This window comes from Seriola lalandi, unplaced genomic scaffold, assembly GCF_002814215.2.
Source record: "Seriola lalandi dorsalis isolate HSWRI2012SDOR001 ecotype SW California unplaced genomic scaffold, Sedor1 jcf7180002054347, whole genome shotgun sequence".
Classification (NCBI taxonomy): domain Eukaryota; kingdom Metazoa; phylum Chordata; class Actinopteri; order Carangiformes; family Carangidae; genus Seriola; species Seriola lalandi.
The window spans coordinates 550,026-562,425 of NW_019524900.1; the positions used below are offsets into that span (position 1 = coordinate 550,026).

The window sequence follows — 12,400 nt, forward strand, 5'->3', positions numbered from 1 at the left end:
CACACACACACACACACACACCAAACACAACCTCATCCAGCCCCTATTCCCTCTTGTAAGGGGGGGGCAGAGCTCTGACGAGGAGCCAAAGACTGGGCCAGGATGCTCCTGCGGCGCACCAAAGCTGTTGCCCCCAGCCCCAGGCCCTGAGCTCCTGGCAGCAAACCAGTTGCATGTGCACTCACACACACACAACCACACACACACAACCACACACACACACACACACACACACACACACTGTTGTATGGTCACCAGACGCCACAGCAGCCAGGAAAGCGATGGCACAGACTCCAGAAAACAAGGTCATTTGCTCAGCACTGGCATGACTCAAGGGGACAATATTTTGAGAAAAAAAACACTGATCACAAAATCATAAGATCACTTTGTTTTCAAATCTACAACCATGAAAATATAATTTACCTAAAGTCGTGTTAAAGGACTGTCTGTTTCTGTTGTCAACAAACCCACTGAAACGACCTGAACAATGAATTCTTCCTCCTCTGTGCCATAGAGCTTCACTGTTTTCCAAAAACTAATGAGCCACACTGATGCACGGAGTGACACGTTCCTTCATTAACATGAACACACACATTGTAGTTTATTTTCAGTCACTTGGTTTGGTGCCGAGTTTTAAATTCCTGAATCTCACTCTGAGCCTGCACTGTGTTTTGGATAGCGCACACACACACACACACACACACACACACACACTCGGATGACTATCTTCAGAAAAAGCTTCCACTTCAGCTCAGAGAACTGAGCTGGTCTCGTCTTAAACATGAAGTTGATTCGTTAAATAAGTGCATATGTTCATTGTTGTGAAATCACAGACTCAAGATGTTTGTCCCAATATAAATATGGAAATGTATAATTAAGATTTAAAATGTGATACCAGTACAGAACAACCACTGGGACCATTTCGCGTTGTGTAAATCAAACCATCCTGCTGTTCTACAGACATGGTTGCTTTCTTATGCCGGTTGAATAAAAATATTTCTTCACATTTATTTTATTTTAAAATATTTTATATTTTACTGTTAAATGTTTCTATTTATATTTGAGCTATCTGACCTGCAGTACCTGCTTGTTTTTATCTTTGTTTATATTTCTTTTCTTCTTCTTATGTTTATTGTCACGCACCAAAGCACGTACTGTATGTTGAAAATCTACAACATGTGTTTGTGCATTCAGGTGCAGCCTGTTCATTACACGGTCCAAGCAGTGGTGACCTCCTCCGACCTGCACTTCGACCGCACTGAGGTGAACTTCGGCTTCTGTTCCATTTACCAGTCGGTCAAGAGCAGCGTCCGTCTCACCAACCGGTCCCTGCTGCCTCAGGACTTTGGCTTCTTGAGCGTTCCAGAGGTAACAGGAACTTCTGTGGTTTTAGTTCGCAGTGTGATGAATAACTTATCTAATATTAAATGTTCCTGTGTTTGTGAAATAGATACAAACAGAAACTATAATCACTTCCTCGTGGTTGTTTCCTTTCCACCAACCAGCCGAGTGGCAGGAAACATGGCCACAGTCTCTCCTTCCTGAGTTACAGCGCTGAATAATGACCAGATGGGTTTTAGTTGAACATTATGATGTCACAGTGAAGTTGACCTTTGACCATTTGGATATAAAATGTCATCACTTCATTTAATCGTTATTGACATTTGAGTTAAATTGTGTCACAATTAGTGAATGGATTTTTTGAGTTATTACGTGTTTTGTGAGGTCATAAAATGGGCGTTCCTGATGTATTGCATTCACAAGAACGTGAGATCACCTAGACCTTGAACTTTGACCTTTGACCACCAAAATCTAATCAGTTCCTCCTCAGGTCCAAATGGACATTTGTACCAAATTTGAAGAAGTTCACTTCAAGGCGTTACTGAGATATTGCGTTCACAAGGCCAAAACTGTGCTTTGTGAGGTCACAGCGACCATGACTTCTGACCTTTGACCACCAAAATCTAATCAGTTTATTCTTGAGTCCTAATGAATGTTTGTGCCAAATTTGAAGAAGTTCCGGTATTTAGTCATTATGATAATACTTCCTATGAGAGATAGTTACTGAATGTAAATACATTATTGCAAAAAACAATGATGACCACAAAAGGATCAAAATCTGAGTTTGATTTCATATCTATTAAAAATCTTAAAGATTACTGTTGTAATTTGGAAATATAAGCAGTTTGTGTTGTTTGTATTCTCCCACGCTCCAGTTTATGGAGGTCCAGCCTAATGATGGCTTTGGTACTCTGCTTCCTCAAGAGACCCTGGAGATTGATCTGATCTTCAGCGCCAACAAGGCGAAAGAGTTCAGTTTCCAGCTCAGCTGCAAGTCTGGAATTAACAGGTTGACTTTGAATCCTTCACTGGGTGTAAATTAAATTGATTTGGTGTGATTGGTGTTATCATGTCTGATATGATCAATCTGATTACGTCCCATATTTATTAATTCATAACTATGTGATTTGTTTTCCTCTGGCGTCAGAGATTTCTTGCTGTCCTGCCGAGCCGTGGGCGTCCGCCCTCCACTGGAGCTCTCCCATTCTCTGGTCCAGTTTGGGGCCACGGCAGTAGGTGACCACTCCACCGCCACACTTCACCTGGTCAATCATGGCACCGACCGCCACCGGTCCAAACAACCTGTCACCCCTGTGGTCAAAGACGCTGTGGCTCCTGCATCACCCAGGCTGTTCTCCTTCACCCCACCCAAGGATTCAGACATCAGCATCACACCCTCCGCAGGACAGCTGCTCCCCGGAGAGGTGGAGTAGAACTCGTTGTGTTTATGTAGCGTGGTGCAGAGTGAAGCTGCCCTCCACTACACATTTAATTTGAAGTCTTTTATTTTGTTCTGTAAAGAGCAAACATTTATTTTACCAACATCGTTCGCCACACACACACACAGTAATTTCACACTCAAGTGTGTGTTCTCGTTCTCTGAACGTGTTTGATATTCGAACACAAAAAAAAATGATGAACATCTGCACTAACATCCAAACATTAAATCACGTCTGTTGTATCGCTATTCAGACCATTTTCATCATGTACATTCAATATCAACTTGTTTTTCAAATACACAGTCAACCAATCATGTATACCAAATATTGTCAAATTAATCATATCAACCATGTATGTATTTTGCGTTATTTATGTATTTATTTATGAACTAGACACGAGCAATCCGGACTCTTTAGACCGGCTCCTAGTTCTACTCTCCATCCTCCCACTCGCTTGCGGTAACTAAGCAACCAGTACTAACAACCGGCTAGCCGTTTTCAGTACATTACTTTCACTGACCAAGTAACGTTCATAAACAATCACACATATAACGCAACCCGGACCATAAACTACGACACAACATATTCACCCATCAATTACACAATTCTAACTCTCCCTTCTTACCTGTAAAGAGCAAACATTTATTTTACCAACATCGTTCGCCACACACACACACATTAATTTCACACTCAAGTGTGTGTTCTCGTTCTCTGAACGTGTTCACGCGAGACTTCTATTGTCCCTGAACACAGTGTAGCGAACGCGCTCGTCCTGCTGGTCGGAGTTACACACTGCATACTGCTAGATGACACTACATTTTTCAAACAATAAACCAACCTTTCCTTATCATAAAACACACCGACAATTTTAACAATACTCTGAACATGAGCTGTACTAAATGGAAATTATGTTAAACGTGTAAATAATAATAATAATGTAGGTATATCAACCCACTGATGGCTCTGTTTGCCACATTTACACTGATGTCAAAGGAGCACGCCACAGATTTTACAAGTCAAGAGCAGATTAGTCTTGAGGATTGTTTTGGTTAGGGTTAGTATCAGCGTTTGTTAGACAGGTAGGATCTGACAAAAAGATGCTCCTGAATATTTAACAAAGAAGTCTTTGAGATCCAGCTACTCGCTTATTCCAGAGCTTTTAACCATTTCCCATCAGCTGATGAACACCATGACATAACATCTTTAACTGTATGTCATGTCAGTTTACTATTTTCGATCATAAAACCCCACACACTGTCTGACAACAACCAATTTAATGCAACGTGTCGGTCCCAGACCTTCATCAGGAAAATGGTTTTCCAACAGTAAGGAATCATCTTAAACAGGAAGTGGCGGAGTCGGCAGCCAATCGCTTTATCCCACGTGAAGTGGACGATATACAGACAATAAACCGACATCAATTCACTATGTAACAGTTCACGATTCAGTACATAGAAGATAGGAAACTCCACATAGTGACAAATAGAACAGGTGAGTTAATAAAAACATTTTTTTATTATTTGTATTAACTGAGCTACTATTCGCTGCTATTTCCAGGTGAGTTGATAAAAAACATACTTCAGTATTTTTAAATATTAAATATTAGTCACTTTTGAGCCACTCATCCTGCTCCTACGCAACTCATTCGCTTTGTTTGTTTTGCTTTGAGACAATTTCCAAAAATGAACTGTCCCATTTTACACTGGTGATTGTACGACGGGAAATGAGGGATGAGAAAAGACCAATTAAAGACCTTGATTGAAACTGAAGATATGTATGTTGCAATAGTGCAGTATTAAAACTGCTGGAGTGCCCCTTTAATATGAACCTGATCAAGCCAAGCGTGTTTGAGGAAGCTGAAGAATCTTTGGCCCTAAACCCCACCCACCCGCTGTCTAAGTAATCCTCAGCTTCATCTCCTGAGAATGTTTCTCATTTTACATTTAGACAAAATCTGACCCTAACATCGTTAACACAGTTACACAATTATAATTTTAGACCTGATCTAACTCTCAGCTCTACCTCAACACAAATTTGCTTGAGTTGAGCTTGTGAACTTAAACCTTAGATCTTACGATGTAATGAAATAAAACCGGGGTTTAGATGTTTATCATTTTTACTTATTATGAAAATTTGCATCAAACGTATAAAGAATACAGAGCTCACAGAAAATATTGTAGCTTCAGTTCAACTCAGTACAGTTACAAATAATAACAGTGAGACCAGCAGCCTCTGGCTCACATGAGAAGCCTCTATAGTGTGATGATGCCCTCTAGTGGACACCTGCTGGAGGTGAACAAGTCTATGCCGCAGTATCAGTGAGTTCAGAACACAATGCAAATAAGAGTGAATCTTGATTTTAATTGTGTATTGATACGACACAGGATCATATCAAAGTACAGATCATTTGAACATCTGTGCAGGTTCTGGCTGTGGATTGTGAGAGTTTGAAGTCAGTTGACGGTGGAGGTCTTTCCTGCACACACATATACTGTTTATAGAAAAGATTAATCCATTGTATTAATTTTTTCCACTGGGAGAAATCCAGTAAATACTCTGCAGCTGTGAAACAGGGGGATTGTAAGCTGCTTGAATCGGTCCACGCCAGAGAAACCCCAGAACAGGAAACTGCCCAAAACTAATTTAAAAACTTCATTTCCAAACACGATTCAGAGGCTTAAATTAAAAACCACCGGGGTGTAAGAATACTACAATCTGACTGTCACTCTGAAGTTTTCTGCAAATGCGCACAATTCAATACACAATACCGATCACGTTCTCCTGTTGTCCTCTCCACCAGAGATGCCTGGTGCAGGTGACGTTCAGACCCAGACTGTTGGAGCAGGAGGTCCAAGAGGAGGCGCTGCGTCTCCTCCAACGAGCCCGCGTGCTCCGGGAGAAGGAGGCGGAGATGAACAGACAAGCGGAACAAGAGGTACGACGGCAACCCGATGTTATCCATGTTAACCCCCGACGACGGAGTATCAGGGCCACAGCGACACATTTCAAGAATAAAGTCGTAATTTTGAGGATAAAATCATAATATTTCAAGAAGAAAGTCATAATATGAGAATAAAGTTGTAATTTTAGGTTCTGTGTTGTTTTAGAGGAGAAATATCAGAAGCTTTAAAATGAGGAACGTGGAGCATCCTGGGAAGTTCTACTTTAGCAGAGGTCTCACAAATAAGGATATACTTCATCTTCATCTTTATTCTTGTAATGTTACGGCTTTTTTCTTGATATATTATTATTTTATTCTTGTAATATGACTTTTTCTCTCAAAATATTATGATTTTATTCTCAAAAATTTCAGATTTCTTTTTTTTCCTCCCGGCTACACCGGCGTAACCCCCCGCCAGTGTCGGGGTCAGGGGTTGAGCTCATCTTCACCAGCTTATACAGAGCGTCCTGCAGATGCTACCTTTGCATGAACCCATCAGTCATGTCTGTGTGTGTGTTTTCAGATCCCAGTGGAACCCAGCAAAGGAAAAAAAGCGTCTGAGAATCAGAAGAACAACAAGATGTCAGACGAGCCAAAGACAGAGAAACTGACTGAATCACCAAATCCTGCCGACATACAGCCGGGGTAGGAGGTTTAATTCTCACTCCTCACATTGTATCACAAATTACTTTGGAAAACGCGACAAGTTTGCTGAACCGAAGTAAAAATTCATTAATAAATATTCTATTGCCAAATATCAAAGATAAAGAGAATAAATTATTCTTTAGGAAATATCTCTCACATGTTCCCTGAAAGTCTGTCTAAAGTCAATTAATAACTTGATCAGTAGCCTGAAATCCAACAACACTGAAATATAAATTACACACAAAGTATTTACTTGTACATTCTCTCTTCCTCTAAAGTGATTTCATCAGTATTCCCTCTGCTACACCACACATCCTGCAGCATCTCAACGCAGCCGCAAAACCTCGATCAGAAGGATTTCGCTGAGTTAAACAGTGTTTGTTGATTTATTTACTTACGTGTAGGTCAGAGCGGTATGAGGAGGCCATGGCGTCGCTGCTGTTCTCCTTCACTCAGCGCTACAGGGAGTACACCGTTCCCTGCTTCGTCTCAGACGGAGACCCGCCCGAGGAGGACAGACAGGCTCAGCCGCCGTGGAGGTAACGCTGGGTCGGCCTCCATACTCTCCTCCACACACTTTGGTTAATGCAAACTGTGCGTTGACATAAGAAACATATCGCCTCAGGGGAGTTACTGCATTTGACCAAGAAATAGTCTTGACACTTTAAACCACAACATGTCTGTTTTTATTTTTCAGTTTTTGTACAAATTAAACATTCAGATAAAAGGTGTTGATTAGTGAGATTTAGTTTTTACCTTTAGACAGAGTCTGTTCCCTCTGTTTCTGGCTCACATCTGACAATATAACCATACCGACAATTTGGAAAACAAATTCATTAATTTACTATAAACCCACTGACATACAGAAAACCTAGAGCCTCTGGTGGCCTGTGCTCCTGAGGGCCCTGGGGGTCCGCTGCATAGCATTTAGCGACATTAGCTTTCCTCTCATATGAAATATAAGCAGCAGCTGATCTGTGGAGTTTCTTTCTATATCCAGAACTTCACAGATTTCTGTGATGGTGGAAACATCTGGGCTGTCCTTTCAAAAATACATCTTCACTTTAACTCTAATCATGGAACACAGTAGATATATGACTTTCATGTATATCCAGTAAATAGAAGAAGAGCTGGGTCGTTAGCATAAATGATAGCCACCACATCTAAAGAGAACAGGAGGAGCTCACAAATTAAAATCAGTGCTTTACTCATTACGATCCTGTGACCTCTCTTGTTCAACTTCTTTGTGGCATTTCTGGTTCCGTCATAACTGCAGCAGACGAATCATCAGGTAACCAGTTGAGAAATTTCTCAGAAATGTGACTTCTGCTCATCATAAATGGGACCACAGAGTTTACGACATCTGTTTATATTGTGGAGGCAGCTCAAGAAATGTCAGAGAGAGCTCCAGTCCAGTAACAGACATCAGTTCATGTTCAGCACATCAGAGAAGCAGCTCACATTCTCTCACAACAGTTATTAATTATTACTTATCAATTAAGACTTGCACCCAAAGTGGTTGGTCACTAGTTCTTATCTTCTTCTTCAGTATTTAAAGTCCAGCTTTTTGAAAAGTCCTTGAGGCTCTTCAGCTCTTAAATGATAAACCTTTTCCACTTTAGGGTTATCCGTCATTTTTATTCCAGTAGTTTACACTTTCACATATTTTTAATGTGTCTATTTCTAAGATAGCTGTGCTGTGTTGAGCTCATGCAAAACAACTTACCCAGATCAGCTGTCTGCATCGACCTGTATCCGTGAAGAGCTTTCATGAAAAGTGTGCGCTGTTTACCCAGATTCCTTATTTCACAGCTTGTCATGTCCCATCTCTCCTCAGTCCCTTCAACACGCTCTACCTGAAGCTGCAGTGTGCCGCGGTCCGGCCCTCTCTGGTGGTCGTATCCAACGATGGACACGGTGCGAAAGACTTCCATCAGGTGGCAGTGGGTGAGTCCCTCTCTTGAGTTCTTCACGGGCTGTAAATGTTCACTCGTGCATTCAGCTCTCGCACCTTTTTGCACGTGTTTATCGTGTTGTATGTGTGTCTTGTATTTTCAGGGCAGAAGGTGATTAAGAGATTTACAGTTCAGAACATTTCAAAGGAGTCTGTGGACGTATCCTTTCTCCAGCTCGTATGAAACAGAAACACAGCGACTGAAGAGCTAAGAGTCAAATTTTTAAATTTATAAAATTTTAGAGTGACTGATTTGGGATTTATTTGTGCTGCAGATCTGCTCCACTAACAAAAACCTGATCATAACTCAGGCCCAGTTTGCTTTTACATTTCTTTTTCACATTTTTGAGGAGTTATGTTAAATTCGTGAATGAATTCGATCAACGTGTGAAGGTTTTAAAATGGCTCTCTGCAAATAAGGGGGCAAGCCCCGTGGTTTGTTGCTGCTGGGAAGCAAGCCGGGACTTGATCAACCCCCGGCCGGGTCACCTGGGCGAAGGGGGTCTGATGTGAAACCAGGGCATCTCACTTTGAACAGGTTTTATGTGTTGAAATAATAACTAAAGAAACCTCTTCACAGTGTGTTGTGGATTGTAGTGATGGTGACAGTTTCCCTGGAGACAGATGTCGCTTATGAGAATTTATCACAATAAAACATGTCTTAATCATAAATGGATACGACTACAAATACTAATAATAAATAATAATAATACAGACTGTTCACCACTGCTTTTCTTTGACCATTTGCAAGCTGAGGTCGTCGGTGCTGGATATACACGGTCCCTTTAATCTTCTTAATGCTCTCAGATCCATAAGACCCGGGGAGAAACACACTGTGGTGCTCGCCTTCAGCCCGACTCAGGAGAAAACGGTGGGTTCACAGTTCAGAATTTATCATGAAGCTAGATCTTTATAAACGCATAAACCTGTCACACTTTCCCCACTACTGACTGGCCCAGAAGTCAGTAAGTGAATTACGACACCCCATGTTAATCTACTGATTTGTCAATGTGTCTCTCAATTGAGAAACCACATCAAATATTGAGTGAAACCTCCACTGTTCTCCAGTACTGTGAGACTCTGCAGATCCATGACCAGAAGATGACTCTGGAAGTGACTCTGTGCGGGGAGGGCGTGGTCCCTGCTGTCACCTCGTCCCCCCCTGGAGGTCTCCTCGACTTTGGCTACGTGTTGGTGAAGGAGAGCACCTCACAGGTCCTAAAGGTCAGTTAACAGTGAGTCAGGGGCTGAAGGTCAAGAAGGAGAAGAACCAGAACAAGATCACGCCTCGATGGTTTTGAAGAAATCTTGTGTTGACTCTTAATGTGCGCTGATTACGTTGATGCTGTCTCTCTGCAGTTGCAGAACAGCTCAGCGGTAGCGGTGGGGTTCAGGGGGCTGTTGGCCAGTGTCTCTCCCTCCAGGCCTCAGGGTGGAGCTGACCAGGTCGCACCCCTGCTGGGCCGTTACACAGACTCTCAGGTCCAGCCGACTGTGGGTAAGATGTGACTAACACTTCACCGAACCACTGGGAACCCTGGGAAACTTTTGACTGCTTGAGCTCCAAATGGAAAATGACATAGAGCACAACATTGAGTCCATGTTTAAGCTTTTTTACTGCATATTTCCCTGGTTTAGATCAGGATTTTTATACATTACATACAGGTCTGTTTATGTTTGAATACAGTTTATATTTTGACACTCGTTATTATCTATTAATAATTAAAGATATACTGCGTTCAGCCATGTTTTTTCTCTTTCTCTTACTAAAGTTCACCGATGAGGTGAATCCAGTTAAAATCCATTTCAGCTCATTGAATTTCCTACATTAATTATCTGCAAAGAGAAGCTGTAGATGTTGTGATGAGCAGAAGGTTTTAGACTTTAAGGGCTCTGATTTCACAAATCAGTGATTCACACCAACAAGCAGTTCTTGTTTTCATGCTGTTACTGTTTCAAGCTTTAAAATGTTTGAGGGATGTTAGCTGGACGCAAGAGGCTGAACTTTTTACTGCAGTTTTTGTAAAATTTATTGTAGAAATAAAGTTTGTTTGTATAGTAAAAAAAAAGAAGCTTAAACTGAATGTTTAAACCTTTTTTTTTTTTATTGATTTATCTGTTGCTGCAAGAAGAAGTTCTCTATGATCTACAATGTCTGGAAGGTTTATCTTTCATTTACACGATTAATAATTAGTATTGATTACATTTTGGCTTGACTAATAAACCAGCCAAGGCCTGATACCAGTTTATTGCAGCTGTATCAGTATTGGTGTAAATGTCATGATGTCATGATAAAAAGAAGCTGGAATACAGAAATGCAAAAGTAGGTTTGACGCATTTTACAATCAGTGTCGCAGTTACAGAGTTTGTCCACCAGAGGGCGCTGGCAGGAGGATTTTACAAGTGTAAAACATCTCAGTCAGTATCATTGTCACTTTAAGAACAGATTGTTCACAGTATGAGTACAGTACTGTATATATACATATAATATGGAAACTAGTGTCTCTCATATTCAAACAAGCAACATTTTGGACATTAACAACATCTGACATAAAACCCATTGAAGTTCCGAGTTCAACACAGAGACTACAGGCTGCCTCATCATTTAATAACATACATGATAGTGGCAGACATATTAATTATAACACTGTATCTGAACAGGAACCCAGAACTACAGTGGGCTGAGTGTTTTCGGCGTGGTGCCAGCAGAGGGCAGCATTGCTCCAGGACAGAGCCAGGACGTCACTGTCACCTTTCAGCCCGACCACCCGTCTGTCAACTACTCTGACAGACTCACCATAGAGCTCATGAATAAGGTCAGCAGAACACACACACACACACACACGCACACACACTTTAAGCCTTAATTACATTTCTTTACTCAACCTCACCTTGGCTTGATCACATGGTCCAGGTAAAACGCCGTCCTTACCGCACCCTGCATGTCCTCTGTTTAACACCGTGTGGTTTCTGTCTCTCAGAGTGAAGTGTGTGTGATGGACCTGAAGGGCGCCGCCTCTTCACATAACATGTATCTATATGGAGGAGACCTGCTGACTGTGCCCATCGAATCCCTCCTCCCTCCACTGACTCAGCTCACAGGTAGCAAAGCCTCCGTATTCCTCTCTTCCTCTTTCATATAGTCATCATTATTACAAATTCAGCTTTAGCATATTCTCTAAAAATCCTGAGAACTCCAACTAGACAGGCGACTCAGGCAGAGAAAATCAAGACATTGACACTATAAAGATGACTAATAACTCCCAGACACATACCATAATTTATGCAAGCAGGGACAGCATATGTGAAGTAGTCATTTATGCTAATCATAGCATGCTAACAGCCCATGTGCTTGTCACCAGCAGTCACTACAATATCCATGTGTGAAAATACACACACTTATAATATAACATAAGTCACAGCAAATGTTTCTAAATCAAAGAACCAAAAACCAGATAAGACCTTGAGCTTTTCCAGGAGCTGTTGAGATATTTCAGTCTGGACCAAAGCGACCGACTGACACATATATGTTTCCATCTCTAGAGTTATGCCACTAGCATTACAAAATGGTTAAACAGGATGCAAATGAACTGTGCCAGAAAAAGCCCATTTGGTCTGGTTTTGTTGGCTTCAAAGTGACGTGGAGTATTATTAAATATTATTTGCAGTAAATGGGATAAAGCTGATCCTCTCTCTCTCTGTGTGTCCAGGAGAGTCCGAGGTGACGGAGAAGCCCAGCGTCCCTGTGCTAGTGACCCTGCGAGCTGGCCGCAGCGGGGGGGCTATCACCCCTGCAGTGAGGGAGCTGCATGTGGGCTGCATCTGCTCCACACCGCCCAGTAAGAAGGTACTGTGATGTCATCAGGAGCAACGGAGGCAATAGGTTCACACAGATGCAGGATGCAACTAACTGTGATGTGAGATGCATCATAAGAGGTTTTAATAGATTATTTCAGGGATAAACATCATAGAAACTTCACAATATCAATATCAATAAAATTCAATGTAATTATTATTCTGTAAATTAATGTCTTCATTATACAGCTGCTCTGTGCCGGATTCATTCCCCCAGCTGGTGTT

The 12,400-nt window shown here is 41.5% G+C and overlaps 1 protein-coding gene across 1 annotated transcript in view; it reads left to right on the top strand.

Moving 5' to 3' along the window:
- Positions 1-12,400, top strand: part of cfap74 (cilia and flagella associated protein 74) — a 49,771-nt gene that overhangs the window by 35,524 nt on the left and 1,847 nt on the right. Inside the window, 14 exon segments of the mRNA XM_087174407.1 lie at positions 1,195-1,368; positions 2,217-2,350; positions 2,489-2,765; positions 5,581-5,715; positions 6,245-6,366; positions 6,771-6,905; positions 8,204-8,313; positions 8,425-8,480; positions 9,072-9,191; positions 9,389-9,544; positions 9,680-9,818; positions 10,982-11,136; positions 11,302-11,422; positions 12,031-12,167. Coding sequence (XP_087030533.1) covers positions 1,195-1,368; positions 2,217-2,350; positions 2,489-2,765; positions 5,581-5,715; positions 6,245-6,366; positions 6,771-6,905; positions 8,204-8,313; positions 8,425-8,480; positions 9,072-9,191; positions 9,389-9,544; positions 9,680-9,818; positions 10,982-11,136; positions 11,302-11,422; positions 12,031-12,167 — 1,971 coding nt within the window.